At 47.8% G+C, this 15577-nt stretch overlaps 1 protein-coding gene across 1 annotated transcript; it reads right to left on the reverse strand.

Moving 5' to 3' along the window:
• Positions 1 to 8503: 8503 nt before the first annotated feature.
• LOC142586920 (uncharacterized) lies at positions 8504 to 14913 on the reverse strand. Its single transcript, XM_075697805.1, has 5 exons — positions 14773 to 14913; positions 13294 to 13472; positions 11661 to 11780; positions 9641 to 9766; positions 8504 to 8664 (listed from the first exon to the last, which is right to left on the reverse strand). Exons 1-5 carry the CDS (start codon positions 14910 to 14912, stop codon positions 8651 to 8653), a joined length of 579 nt encoding a protein of 192 aa, XP_075553920.1. The 5' UTR covers position 14913; the 3' UTR covers positions 8504 to 8650.
• Positions 14914 to 15577: the final 664 nt, after the last annotated feature.

Raw genomic sequence — 15577 nt, forward strand, 5'->3', positions numbered from 1 at the left:
TATATTGTCGCACAATTTTCCTTATGCTCAAATAAATCTGGGCATCTCTGCCTGAGCGATCGGTAGGTAAACGTTCCATATTGCTTTCGGAACTGGGCAGCCTCCGCGTATTATTGCGACAGCAATTATATGGACACTCCAGGAACATTTCTGCCGTCGTCATCACCGTCGCCGTGATGTCCCGTATAAAATTTAAGGGCGATAACATCGTCGCCGCGCGCCGCATGCTGCATGGAGGAGGAGTAAAAGAAGAAAGGAAAGGTAGGGAGGCCAACGAGATGCACGTCTGGTGAAAGCCTGCGAGGGTGATTGGACGATGGCAGCTCATTCTCGCGCGCGTAAGGGAGTAAAGCGGGAAAGAAGCGCGCCGTCTTCTGCCGGCGCAAGAAACCGGGGGGAGGGGAGGGTGTGGGGCGTTCTACTCCGGCGGTTGCTGCGTAAGGCGCGGCCGCGCGGGCACTGTGTTTGGTTGTTGGTCCCGATGCTGCCTCTTAAGGGGGCTTATGCTCACTGCCGGGAAACACTGCTGCAGAGTGTTCCTTTTTCATACGCCATGCTTACGTTTTTCTTCCTATTATTAAACCGCGTGGCAAACGACAGGAGAAAGAAAATAAGTAAGCAATGAAAAAGAAACCCCATAAATATTCTGAATTAGGCTTGTTACCCTGATGAATGGTAGAGGAAAGTTCATTCGTAATTTTCAACCAAGCTTATTATACACCTGCTCTTATTACCTCCCCTACGTAGTGCGGAATGGTTAATGATTGCAATAGTTGACCTGCTTCATTTTTCACTATGCAGGCAAATGAGTCATTAGTTACAATGCTGTGGTTCCTATTTGGTTATTTCGTATTTCCCATAACCGTATCCTCCAATATTTGAGCACCATGCTCTTTTATTTTGCTTTCGGCTGCCTTGCGTCTCACATTGGAGAAATTAAGCTTGCGCGTGTAAACATATAACGTTTTACAAAATACTGTGTTACCAGAGAGGTGTGCGGTAACATCAACGTCTCTACCGACATCTTGTGAGGCGAAGTTTAAGCCGACGGCACGCTATATACGCTAGCACTGCAGTGACCTAACACATCCTACATAACTGCTGGTCTAAAGCGTTGGCAGCGAAATAATAATTAACATGCAATCTTTTTTATGATTTGGCTTCGACCCTCGAGAACGCTTACGTAGAACGAAATGTTTCAGACGCATTGTAGTTGGACAAAGTGTCACAAGATGTTACTACCAGCTTTGCTACTGCGTTCTGTGGCTCCGGAATCCCGGTAATTCGTAGACCTTAAGTTTCTGGACAAGCTAAATATCTGTATTGTAAGTTTTCGTTGGTACCGTGCATATTGAGCGCCAGTAGGCGCGTACTGGGTAGGCAAGCCTCCATTTACTTGAAAGGGCGGGATATCCTGTGCATTGTTACCAGTTGCTTCTGCCGTACGCCGAACTGTCAGGCGTTTTGTTGCGACAACCACTACGGTTGCAGGGAAGCTCTGAGCTTCTAGCTTGTCGGGATTCAAGCGAAAAGTACATACATTCTTTCGTATCACACATATAACATACAGTACAGTATTTGTTTCAATAAAGAACACGCAGAAAACCAGCATCCAAACTACGTCATCGATGATAAGGTGCTCCTGATAGCAATATGAAGCACGTAGCGCTCTCCGCATACGCTTCCCAGTTACAATTGCTGTTGCGCAAGGAAGCTTGCGACTTGGGAAGTGACGTCACTAGCCTTTCATGTATAAAGGAACTTGCCTAGCAACAGATGTTATTGTTGTTGTAGCACCGCTATAGTAGGCAACGCATAGTTAGGACTCCCGAGGAGCAGCGTGAGTACGAGGAGCGGCAAAGGGAAAAGAAAAGGCAATACTACCAGCCGCTGCTTGCTGCCAAAATTGTCGAACTTCGTTCCCGAGAGGCTCAGCGCAAGCGCCAAGCCAGGGATGACCCGATTTCTATTGCTCAAGAAGCTTAAAGGCCAACTACAACGAAATTTCTCTTGAGCGAAATTATCTAGAAAGCCCAGCCTACATACTCTCCAAGTAACCTTGGCAATGCCGCAGGGCTTCTAATTGGCTAACTTTCTTCTTAGCAGCTATTAAATAGCGCCTATGCAAACGGCGCGTGCACAAGGCGGCAAAGCGGTAGCGATGCGGATACGGCGAATATTGAGGAACCGTACGCAACTGTTGATCTCTCATTTGCGCCATGTTGCGTCTAGGCAGCCAGGCGCATTGCTCGATCATCATTTGAGAGTCGACGGGCGTCCCTCTCGGCGTGCGTTCTCCCTGTTGCGCCCGTGATTTGAGCTGTTGCAAGAATGCCGATGCGCTGCGTGGCCGTCGGGTGCTCGAACACTTACTCGAAGACGAGCAATAGCTGTGCAGTAGACAACGCTGCGCAGAGGAAGGCCTAACACCTCTTTCCTGTGCTAGCTTTCAGAACAAAAGCATGCACCGCGGCGCGGCAGGCAAGTGCGACGCGAACCAACCAACGCGCACAAAGCCTTTAAACTGTAGTTGACGAAGACGCACAAGTTATATTTGGACAGCATTAACCGGAAGAAAGCGGGTTAACCGAGGGGCCGATTTTTATTAGTCATATCATAAGACGCCAACGAACACTGACACAAAGGACAACATAGGGGAAATTACCTTAAAAAAGATACCTTAAATTAAGAGAAATGAAAGTGTATGAAAAAACAACTTGCCGCAGGTGGGGAATGATCACACGCGAAGGTTGTGGGATCGTTCCCCACCTGCGGCAAGTTGTTTTTTCATCCCCTTTCATTTCCATTAATTTATCGTTTCTTTATTTCATTTATAAAGCACAAGTAATTTCCCCTATGTTGTCCTCTGTGTCAGTGCTTGTTGGCTTCTTATTTCAACAGCACAGTCACTTATCCATCAAGATCTGCTTGGCAAGCGCTTTATCGGGGTGACTATAACTACTGTATGCCGCGATGGCACACGAAAACCAAAGGTAACGTCCAAAGGTAAGTTGTATTCAAGGGCGATATTCTCGGACGATCATTTCCGGTAGTACATCATCTTAATAATATTTCGTGCGTTTCCACATCCGACGCGTCGAAGTAGACGAACGAAATACTTTCTAACGCAGCGCGAGAAACGAGCAGGATCCGCATGGCTGCATTTGTCACGAAGGGGAACGCGACGCGGCGGCAAGCCATGCAGGAATGCAATGCCGCCAAAGCCAAATAGCCGAAGCTTTATTACGGCCGCAGTCCGGCCTGTCTGGTCGTGTGTTTACGCACACTTAGCACCGAGCCCCTGTAGCCCGGCCCAGCCTCGGCCGTGCCAAGCCTCAGCTACTGCTCATCCTTTACTACAGATGACGGTAGTTGTTGATCAGTCTTATCGGTCAATCCCGTTACTTCCAGCGTGCCAGGCAGCGGCCGGTGAAGTCGGATACGTCATGGCCGGAGACAATAAGATCGCTAAAATTTTACCCTGCCGCAGCGTTCGCTTGCCTGCGGCAAGTGAACGCTTTTTTGTTTGTCGAAGGTTCGAACGCAACACGCTCGCTTCAGTGAAACCGAAAAGCATGCTGCTGGTCAGCCATGCTAGAAAACCGGCTGGAAAAGGAGAATACTTCGCATTAAAAGAATATCGTGGGCGCGTCGCGGTGTAGTCACAGCGCACGAAGCTGCTAACAAAGTATACTGACTGCGTGCACGGCTAGCAGGCGTGCGGTATCTGATCGCTGGTACACCGGAACGGAATACAATCAAGGAAAGCAGACAGCACCGGACGTTGGTTCTCCACATTCGTCACTGTACGTCACTTCCGCCGGGCCATAATGATGTCGTCTTTTTTTCAGTTTTCGTATGAAAAACATTGATTTTTGCGAGCTCTTTGTGACGCATTGACCGGTATTTCAAGCCCAAGATTTTGCACAGAGGCTACTGCATGTCGAAATGATAAAAACTGGGCTTTTTACGTGGTGTAAAATTTCGTTACAGTTGCCAGTTAAAGTTGGCGACTTTTATGAGGCCTTAAGTTGACTTGAAACTGTAAAAGCGCAGAAAGACGAGAGTTCTCGCCTTTGTGCGCTTTTACAGTTTCAAAATGCAAGTAAACCAACTAGCCCAGTTGTTCATTCTGTTTAAGGTGACTTTATGATGACATTGCGAAACCCAACAGGAAGGACTGGTTCCCATCGCTAGTGAGGGTCAACTGTCGACTTGCATGCTTCAATGACCCCAATCAACCAACCGCGCGGCACAGAACATGCTTGTATTTGATCTTGGCCACGAATGTAGCGAAACTGGTCGCAAAACGCATCACGGTGTACCACAGCGACCATAAAGCGATTGCCACTAGCATTACTCTAAAGCAATAAAGCACTGAATATCCTCCTCAGTAGTTATAGTGGCGGTTTTCAACAGCTTCGCTGTACATCCGCTTTTGCAGGACCATGATGGCGAGTCAACTTTTTTTAATAGTTGCGCTGGTGGAAATCAACACATTTTAGAGGTATAGTTTGACGTGACAGACACTTGACTACATGCTGGTTTTGTTTTGATAGATCAAATGTTTTCTCAATGTCAGTAATCGCCCGAATACCTGTGAGACTAACAAACATGTTCAGAGAGGTCAATACAGCCCAGTTTGCAAATCAAAACCCGGCGGAAGCGTGAAGAGAACACTTTTCCCGCTTCTAAACAAGATGGTTCGTAGTTTGAGTGGTGCCCCTCCTAAGATAGTGCGTGTGCACTATCACTCTAATCTCTCGCCACACCCACTCCACTCCTGAAGTTACTTTGACAGCCTCCTTTTTTATGCTGTCGCATGAGACTTCGGGGACGTAAACGAACACGCTCAAAAGCACTGATACTCTTTCTGTCGTTTTACTTGCGCTGAAGTGATGTGGATAGGGATGATGCGGGCTGAAGTGGAGTGAACGAAAGAGACGTGGAACAATATAAACGCTATGAATAACGAGTTTTTTTTTCTCATGTTCGAAATGAAGTGGGATTACGGGCAAATCGCGTCAAGGCATAATGACAGACGCGGTATGCGCTTTAACTCGTTTAGCACTTGTTGTACACAGCAGTTGCTCAATATGTTCGAGAAACTCCCGTGGGTGGTTCACATTCGAGCCGGACAGTTGCTGGGAAATTCGGTAACAGGTTTCACTTGAGAGCCTTTCTGATGGCCTTCAGCCGCGCGAACTTCCGACCCCCATCGCAGGAGTCCACAAAGTCGTCCGTCTCCACACTATATGCCGCAATGCCACTGTACTTCTCAGGCAAGAGCTTGGCTCGTTCCTTAGTCTGTAACGAGTTATCGATGTGTTAAATGTTAGAGGACTACATAAACCGACAATCGGGCTAGTTGGTAATGATTTATTATGATGACGGTACCGTAAGAGATGATAAGGAGAATGATTCAAACAGGATGGGCACCGCCACTCACAAGAGTACCAAAACGACAAAAAAAAAAGAACGTAGGTGTAACATGTTCATGCGTGCGTGCACATTGTAATGCTCCAGTTACACTGTGTGTAGCTGGGCATAGCTGTAAGTTAGAGGCCGTCGTGTTTCCATTCTTGACGTCGTGCTGTCTTGTTATTGCGTCCTCACGGTGACTATTAAAGCTTTCGCTTCAGTGAAAGCGTGAGGTCAACCTTGTTCTCCTGCTTGAATTTTAATGTAGGCTTTATTACAACACTGTATACAGAATTCCCTCACCATCCACAGCGTAGGTATGGCATATACTCAAATATCCCAAAAAATAATAAACGAACTATGTTTCGTACACTGCAGGACCGGCCTAGCCGGAGGCGGCACCTTTCCAAAATGAATAGAAGATGGCTGCCTGCCCACCGTTCTCCCCGTGCTCCCGGGCACTGGGTTCCCAAAGATGCCGGGGAGCACCGATTTATTTTTGCATGATGAACGTTTTTGCGTGTCAGTATAACCTAACCTTGTAGAGCCCTTTAGGCACGTACGTGACATCGTTCTTCCAAATTTCCTTCGCTGAGGATCCGTCTTATCTGGACTTGACGCTTCCATCGCACGCCACCACGATTTTCTTCCAGGCACTGAAATTTGAGCAAGAAGAAGCGAGCGACTCACAGACGCCTGCAATAGCCTCCTCATCAGGTTATCTGATTAGGTTGTCTGATGAGGTGGGCGCTAGCCCGGCCGCGCCGATACCCTTTCTCACTTCAGCATGCTTTACGCTTCTGGTCAGCCAATTAGATAAGAAACAGACGTCAAATAAAGCAATGCCATTCGCTTTGTATGCAAACATAAGTGGCCTCTTATAAACGAGGAGAGACTTTCATTGGCCTGTTCAAACAACGTTTCGAGTCACCGTCCGATGCGTGCGTCGGCGGTTACGTAAGTTTGACGGCGGGAGATTGGAATAAAAACAGAATAAAATCAAAATACATTAGAATAGTTTTACCTTATAGGGTACCTTCACTGCTTAAAGCGGCTGATTACCAATCACAAACTCTAATTCTTGTGACAGGGCATTGGCCATGATATTTAGTATTTTGCCTGAAACGTACCTTTATGACTGCTAGTTCGAGTGTTTTTTGCACGCCATCAAAAGAATCGCTGAAGGGGCCAATGTCATCAAAAAACAGCGGGTTGTTGAGACTGTCTTTGCTCATACCCCAAATGATTCCACATTTATTATTTTAAATCGTTTTTTGCGAACACGTAGTGAATAACATCGAAGATAACTCAAACATGTATGGCGTCATTGTTCACCGATACCTCTTCATCGGAAATACTTGTGCCAGAGCACATTTTTTTTGCGCATACGATTAAGTTGGGATAGGTTACTCGAAAGTCCAAGTATGGTTAGCGCAGGAGATCTTTTTTAATGTTAATAGCATACTTTGTGTTCTTTGTATACTTCAGAAGTTTGAGCCAGCCTGCCTGCCTGCGTATCTATCTATCTATCTATCTATCTATCTATCTATCTATCTATCTATCTATCTATCTATCTATCTATCTATCTATCTATCTATCTATCTATCTATCTATCTATCTATCTATCTATCTATCTATCTATCTATCTATCCTTCGGTCCGTCCGTCCGTCCGTCTGTATGTCTGTCTTACGCCGAATCAGCGGCCCAAATTGTCTACCTGCTTGGGCCACCGGGTGTGTGTTCCGGGACGTGAGGCCGTCGTGGTCATTCCATTGTCATTACAACTTTGTGATACCTTACTGTCATCATGCCGCTATCGTCACGCCTTCTCTCCCGACGCGGTGGCTCAAATGGCCTTACAGCTTGAGGCACAAGGTATGAGCTCGCGGTCGTGATGCGGCATGGTCGTTGCATCGCCGTCAATCCAGCTTCGTCCTGTGACACTCGTCATGCCATCGTCGTCACACAGCCATCTTGACTCCGTAATCGTCGCGCTGCCGTTTTAATATTGTCATCACTTCTGTAATGTCATCCTATTTCATCACGCAGTCGTCGTCAAACGCTTTCCTCGTTCCGTCGACGACAATCTTTCTTCCTCGTGGTACTGGAACTATACAATCACAGTCAAACCGTGATTATGCCACACTTGTCATGTCGTCAGCGTCAGAGAGTCGCTATCATGCCTACATTGTCAGGCCGTCGTCGTAACGCAATCCTGGTGATGTCATTATCTTGACTCTAGCTTCGTTATTCGACTCTTATCATGCTGTCGTCGTTACGCCATCTTCGTCATGCAGGCTTCCTGATAGTCATCAAGCCATTGTCATCACGCACTCGCAATCACCCCATTGTCTTCATGCCAATATCACGCCGTCGTCTTCTTACAATCGTAACCATGCATTCGTTGTCATATTATCGTCGGGATGCCGTGGCGGTCGTTCCGTCGTCATCATTGTCTCGAGAAGGTCCGGTTATATCTTGTTCTCTACATATATTGATCTCATCTGTGTGCACTTCCATAAGATGTGTGCCATGTCTGCGTGTTCGTGTATGCAGAGCTTGCAGCTCGCGTCTGGATATTGTGTTGAATTTATTCTGTTTAAGCGTACTGGGTTTCGGAACGTTCTGGTTTGCAACCTTCTCCAATCTGTTTCTTGAGACCTGTCGAGTTTGTGGGGTTGTGGGTATGCTTCTCTTTGTTTCGTGTAGTGTGTCAGTATGTCGTGGTACGTGATCAGTCTGTCCCTGTCGTCTTCGTCAACGGTACAATAGTTAACCGGGCCCATCCCGGAGACCATTTGATCCGTGGTCGCGGAGGTCAAGTGATGACGTCGCGTCATGGAGTCTTAACATCGTATAAGCAGCGCGCTTGTTGTCACTTCGTCCAATTAAGTGCGGTTTATGTAGAATACGGGCCAACGGATTCGCAGTGGATTATAAAGAAGCTAACTGCGTCATTGACGGTCGTTATCAATGATTCCTACACTGAATTTTTTTATTCATTTAACGAGCAGTTCATTAGAAAAATGCACCATACGCGTATATCTTTTTCATTCATATCATTTCATTCTTTTATGCGTTTTTCAGGCAGCTTTATTGTGCCATTCTTTCGCAACTGGCGCATATAGAGCGACGCGGCTGGTGTTACTGGGATGACGATGTCAGGCTTGCGGGTCGTCAAATATCATCGCGGTCCTCCGCCCCGCAGGTGCGATAAGCGGCGGATGCTTATATCCAGGCGGCTACAGTGAGAGATATGAGGGAAAAGAAAAGCAGAGGAAAATGTTACAAAGCAGATAAGAACAGAGAGAATAGCGATGGTTAACACAAAGCAACGAAAGCAACATCGACGATGACTGTCAATACAAGAGAATAGCGAAGCGCACCTGGAAAGCTGTTCATTTTAATAAAGGAATGATGTGCTTGTAGAGGCTGTGCTTATAGAGAACGTTTCATTTGACGATACAACAGAGGAAAGAGCCGATAATGAACACATCTCTAGACGTAGTATAATGCTGCAGCTATACCACATAAGCCAGTTCGTCAAATGTGTGCAGTGCATTGGGTCGGAGGCGCCAGCGTCGGCATAAAAGGTGACTGCCGTCCTCCTCTACCACCACCGATCCCTTTTCCACAGCCTCCAAAAAGGGAGGGGGTGGTGGCTGTTCTTCCCGGGCGCTGCCAGGAGCATTTCAAAAAGAGCAACTGGTGTTCGATGACGACACCGCGCCAAGCAATTTCGTTGGGCGAGAGCAAACGCCACCCACAAAAAAAAAAAAAACAAGAAAAGAAAAACGAGCTCGCGAGGATTGATGAAGATTCAGTCCGCAGACCAATCTACCATTTTGCAGCCAGCATTCTATACGCAGTGGCTGGGGAGTGGAAAAGCTGCGTTATAACTGTGGCTTCATAACCAAGCTACAAACAGCGAAATGCAGGCGATGCAGGATGTCCCACCGGGCTATCTCCGTCCCGCAAGGCATTTGCGACAAGTCCTTGAGGTGCATAGGCCGCCGGGCCGCTGTCGTAGTCCATCTCCTGCCCCTTTTTCAGCGACGCTCGCACCGTTGCGAGGAGTGCGTTTACATTTTATCGTGTCGATACCGCTGCTCTAGCTAGGCTCTAAGTTACCTGCTCACCCAATCTCCCCAATCACACCTTACGCAACATCGTGAGCCCTGTGACGACGATTACGGTCGTGTCGTTGACAACGCCTACCGGGGTTGGAGAGGTCGGTGATGATGCAGGCGGTGGACGCACTGCAGTTTACGCCGAGCTCAGGGGCGGTGAACCACTTCCCGGCGGCGATGTCGTAGCGCTCGACGAGTCGCACAGTTGACAGTCCTGTCGAAAGGACAGAAAAGTGTAATGTACCCGACATTCGAATGGCTTGTTGCATTCCAATGAACACTAATGAACGAAAAGCATTACGAATTCGGCCTCAGAAGCGCAATAGTCTGCGTGTACGACCCCAACGCCAACAGCGGAAGGCAGAACGCTGCCCCGTTTCCCAGGCTCGCAATAATGCCAATGACACTGCGACTTTTCTTCGAAAAAATGATATATGATACAGGACCGATTGAGCAAAGCCAAACGCATAGCGCTTCGCTCGCATCTCCGGAAGCTTAAACCATCACGAAAGGACCGCGCGTGTGCCATCCATACCATTATAGCGCGGTGACGCCAACGGCAACGGCGAGGACGTGATTTAAAGTGTCGGCGTAATTACTTTCGTAATAAACATTAAATTTGGGTTTCGCCTAACTTCGGATGGCAGTTGCACTCGAGGCAAGGACGTGGCACTCGCCACCATGCTCTACCGTCGTCTTCGCTTTCGTAACCACTCACCTGCACGCAAATTCGCCGAGTTCACCAATCTTGATTTAAAAATAGAGAGAAAATTCATGTGCTACCAACACTGAGATTTGAACTCGTCCCTATGAACCAATAATTAAGAACAGGACGCGTTAAGCATAGAGCTATCGCGCCCCTTCGACTCTTCGCAGTTTGTGCGGAGGATTCAGGGCGGCGCACGCGACTCGCGAGTGGTATAGCGTCTCTGCACGTATTTCGAAGGCCACAAAGCGCTATACGCCCGCTCGGCTTACAGCGCTATCCAGCAGTTGTCCACAGCGCGGCTTTTATCGCACTGACCCTTTCAGAGCACATCTCGCACAGACAGCTCCTCGCTCTGCCGGATGTCAGTCGACGTCATAGCCGCACTGCCGTTGTCGTCGCCATGCCACCGTTGTCGTTGAGGGTGATTGTGCAGTGTTTGGAAGGAGTTAAGCGCAAAAGTTGTTCTGGGGGCAGTCGACGGAATAATTCTTGTCGCAGCGAAGGATTTGAACCCACTCTATCGGTTCTGCTGGGAAAACGGAACATAGTTCAGCGTTCCGCCGTTACCTCCAGTGCAAAGCCAGAGGAAATCGCGCGATGCGAATGTTGGCGCAAGCGACATCAGTCGGCGCAATTGCAAAAGCGCTACAAAGTGATGTAAAAGAGCAATTATAAGCATTTCACCTAACAGGGCTTCACTGACGATAACCAAGCCAGATGATCACTACCGCACCCGGTTATTCCTTTAACACAGCTTTAAAGCCGTTCTTCACGATTTGCGTAGCCCTGCCACTGCACACTCAAACAACTACCCTTTTATACCATAAGAGAGCAGTCGTGCGAGTTAAGCTTCTCTGCACAGTGTCTCTTATTGCGTAAAATGCAGCCGTGGCAAGCGTGAAGGTTCGCTCGCGATGACACGTCTTGACGCGTCATGCTCCATGATGCACTGTTTGCACACATTTCGGAGATAGCCACCGCGGAAGCTGAGTCGCATGGCTTTGCTGAGCTGCAGGTCACGGGCTGCATCCCGGTTTCGTAGGCCGGATTTCGATGATGGCGAAATGCAAGAATGCAAGAATTTGGGTACCTCATAATGGGATGGCGGTTGTGGCACGTAAAACCTTAGAATTCAAACATAACCTCCCAGCCATTCTGCTCTGCATGTCACGACCATAAAGCGATTACCCATGAGCGCAGCGAGCAATGACGTAACTAATCTTTTTGTTCCGTATTTAGTGGCCATCCTACGGACTTGTTTAGACTCTCGTGGGGACAACCAAGAATTTCCGGTTGGGTCCATTGGGATAATCACAATAACGTCATCATCAACAGAGACATTGCTGGCACCAAATAGCTGGGATTTGAACAGCCAAACCCGTTGGCCGGTGGGTGGTACCATTGAAACCTCCAATGGCGTAAATGCAGCCTTCCAGAATGACGGCAGCGAAGTTGCTCTTGGCGTGAGGCATGCTGGGCAACTCCGAGAACCGAGCTCTCCTCAAGTCCAGCTGCTCCACTGAAAAGCGTGAATTAAAAGAATCGAGAAAAATTAAAGAAAGATTAATCGCAACGGACACCTCGTATAGCACGAATGCCGCATTCCTTTACGCGTTATGATGTATAGAATTACAAACATCAAGCAGATTCCACGTACCACATGAACCGATGTAAGCCTGATGTCTGAACGGTGCACTGTATACTCGACTGTTCTTGTTGCGGCCTCGCGACATCACTGCATGCGCCAACGTATCCTCACCGCTGTGCGCCATATCTTCCCACTATGACGTCATTGCTGGCACCAACCAATAGGCGCACGAAGCTGCCTCTCCTCTCGCCTTCCTCCTTTCGAGGCAGCCACTCGCCTTAATCGTCACTCCATCGCACCTTGCCCTCAGCCACCACAGATTACAGTATCGAAATGCGTTAGAAGACACAAAGCAGTCTCAACTGAAATCTTAATTTGTCGCTTTGCATTGCAATATGAATGTTATCCGCGATTTGGAATAGCTTTGTTGATAAGACACATTGCTGCTTTCGTTGTCCCTAAATCCGATTGAGTTCCCAAAATTCGTCATTTGTAGCGAGAAGAGAACTTTTGTAAGCAAGAAAGTTACGAGAATGAAACAAACCGAAGTGGCGCCGCCTATTTTGGACCATGATGCTTCTCACATGACGTCAGCATCGGCCGATTCGGCGAGAAAGGTAGAGAGGAAAGCCACGTCATGCTTACGTCAAGTCGTCCGTATCGGCGCGGGCAATTCAAATTGAAGAGCAGCAGCGGGAACTTCAGTGCCAGTTTCCACGTAATGAATATCATATATTCGCGCACAGAAAATTATCATAAGACATCTAGACAAATTATATTCTGCGAGGGTTAGAAATTGGCAAGCTTACAGTGAGACTACGTTTGTTCAACCACGAAAGGCGCAAAAACGGGATATGAGTAGCGACGCCGTCCTTTAGAGAGTAGCCCTGCAGCCGCAGTGTTTAATGGTGCGTCACAATAAGCGGGCCAAACGTGTGGTGATTACGAGAAGCTAAAGGAAAAGGCTGACAATATGGCTAAAGAAATCGCGTGCGTTAAGCTGTATACCACGGGATTAATATGCGTTTTTTTATGGTAGTGTTCCGTAGATTTGCTAGGTTTAAATAGCATGTTCCAAGAAGTGTGCAGGAACACCTCTAATACAACCTGCGAATTAGAAAAAAAAAACGCTGGTTTGCGGATTGCCCAGTAAAGGCTAGGAAGGAGGATATCTTTCCCTGTTTTGTTCTAAATGAGAATAAATGTGCGGTAATTACCGGCGACTTGCCCCCCAAATAACGTTAGTACGACAGCCCGATTTGCAGGAGGCAACGATGTGTAAACAAGCCGCCACGTGCCAAGTTTGACCATGTATGACATGTGGACTGAAGACGAAGATATACGTATATTGCCCGGTGCGAATTTTCGATAACATCGATGCCGCCTTCGGACCTGACGAAGACTTTGCTTAGCACGGTAGCGATTGCAACAAATAGAGGCGTACTAGAGGAGAGCCGCGCGAGACCGCTGTATCCGCCCATGACGTAGAGCGTGTCATTGTGGGCGAGCACCTTGAGGCCGCTACGGGGCCAGGACATGTTCATCACCCGGGTCCAGGCGTTGGTCGACGGGTCGTAACACTCCACGCTGTCCAGGACCTCGCGACCCGTAAAGCCGCCGGCACTGCGCGACAGTGGATATAACCGAAACTACCATCGTATAGTCAAGCGCTCCGTTGCGATAGCGTTTTCTCTCCAGGATCTCTTAAAGAAACTGACGACTGGCCAGAATGTTTTGCGAGACGTTGATGGAAATGACATGACCATGATTTATAAAGACACAACCCAGCACGCTGTTCGTGATTTGCGTAGGAATTAAATTTTTAACTTGGCAAAGAAAGTCTCAAAAACCAGTAGGTGGCGTGGCCTGACGGTGAAATCTTGGTGTATACCCCGTATGTAGTACATGAGATTACTGTATACATAAATCGGCTGTTATAAAGTGCAGCACACATATTGCTAAAATTGAAATTCGTATATTATTACGCTTTTGCACTTCATTCTACACGTATTACGAAGTAAAAGAAGTGCACGCTAATGAGCGACACTGCGTTCGTGGTAACGAGCGGAGTGGGAGAAGCCGTGCAGCTTCTGATGTATCGCGGCGCACGTGAGGGTTGTATGTGCGCGTGTTCGCGAGTTGGTTCCACGAGTTCTGTGCGGTTTCTGTGAGGCACAAAATGTGATCGTCAATTGGTGCGCACCTATCACTGTTTCCACCCTGTTTCTTGAGCACGACTAAATGCTGTATGCACATCAGAAAATTTTGATGGAAAACGTTCCACGGCGTTTTCCGCGTTACCACTGTGTGAATCGACACTTAGACCGGTAAACTTTCTGTTTCACACACACACACAAAAAAAAAAAAAAACGGGTGCCGTAAAAGTCAGTTGTCAGTCCCTTTAATTAGCCCTGTTCTGCGTGAATCTTGGCCACCCCCATTTTGCATGTTCGCGCCACCAATATTTCATTCGTCTCTTAGCCTCCACGACCCATTCATTTACGTTCTCCCGACTATCCTTGAAACTGACATCCTTGAGAAAGTTATTTACTTCCACATTTATTGCTAGATAAGTGCTTAGCATTTATGTTTTGTCGAATCTCCGCGGGGTACGAAACGAACCAGGGCGCTAAGTTAGAAATATAGTAAAACCTAATTAGCTCATGCAGGTTAGGCGACCATTTCTCGCCACCCAGATGTAATGCATTAGCAATACCCATCATGATCATCATCATCATAGTTTCCTTCTTCTTTCTCTTCTTAACCATAAAGATGTCCGTGGGTCTAGTCTAACTTAGAGCCGAGCGACGTTTGCGAGCATAAGTCTCGACTGTACCGCGAATCGATGGCCCCCATAATTTGATCCGTTGTATTACTCTTCACAAAACGATTCGGAAGCCAGTGAATCGGAAAGCGACCTCACATGTAGATGCGGCCTGAAGCTGCCGCGGCGCTTGCGTCACTGCGGACGTGTAACATGCTGGCCACCATGGACCAATGGTTTGCCTTTACGTCGTAGCGCTCGACCGTGTTTGTGCGCAGGCGCCCGTCGAAGCCTCCCATGGCGTAGATATAGCCCTGCGAAGACAGGACGCCCCGTGAAACGGCTGCCGACTGCTTGCGAAACCTCCCTTGGGCTCAGAATGTTCAGCATAGTACATAAGCATACCTTTGTTTCTCACAAAAGCAGTAAGACGCATGTGAGACGGTTATAATTACAGCCCCATAGCAGACGGCAGGCACACCTGGCGGTGTGGCCCGCAACTACACAATAAGCCGGATATTACGTAGCGCGCACTACACCAGTAAAGTAGCGGGAAGTCAAGGCGGTTCGGTTAAAGCAGAACCAGGGTTCTACGTACTTCAGGTAATTGGAGTAGGGGAGAGGATACTGTTAAGTTTCCGTGTAAAGGTTATGAAGGCCATGACATTTTATAGAGTTATCTGTTCGCCCTTCTCCTCCTCACATCACCGTAACAATATCATTGCGCCCCTGAAATTGATAACCTCCAGATCTAGTGTCACACCTAACCATTGTATGCCGGCATAAATTGCGTGAGCTGATCTCCCGTGCAATTAGAGTGAAAAATTATTATTGCAGTATGCATTTTAGGTCAGCAGCGCCATGGTACAAGACGTACACGCCACTATTTCCGACGTAACAACGTCGTGGCCACTCGCTGTTATAAGTGTGTGCGTCAGGCGACACTAAAGGGCGAGTCGGTTTG

The sequence above is a fragment of the Dermacentor variabilis genome, chromosome 7 (genome assembly GCF_050947875.1).
Source record: "Dermacentor variabilis isolate Ectoservices chromosome 7, ASM5094787v1, whole genome shotgun sequence".
Lineage (NCBI taxonomy): Eukaryota > Metazoa > Arthropoda > Arachnida > Ixodida > Ixodidae > Dermacentor > Dermacentor variabilis.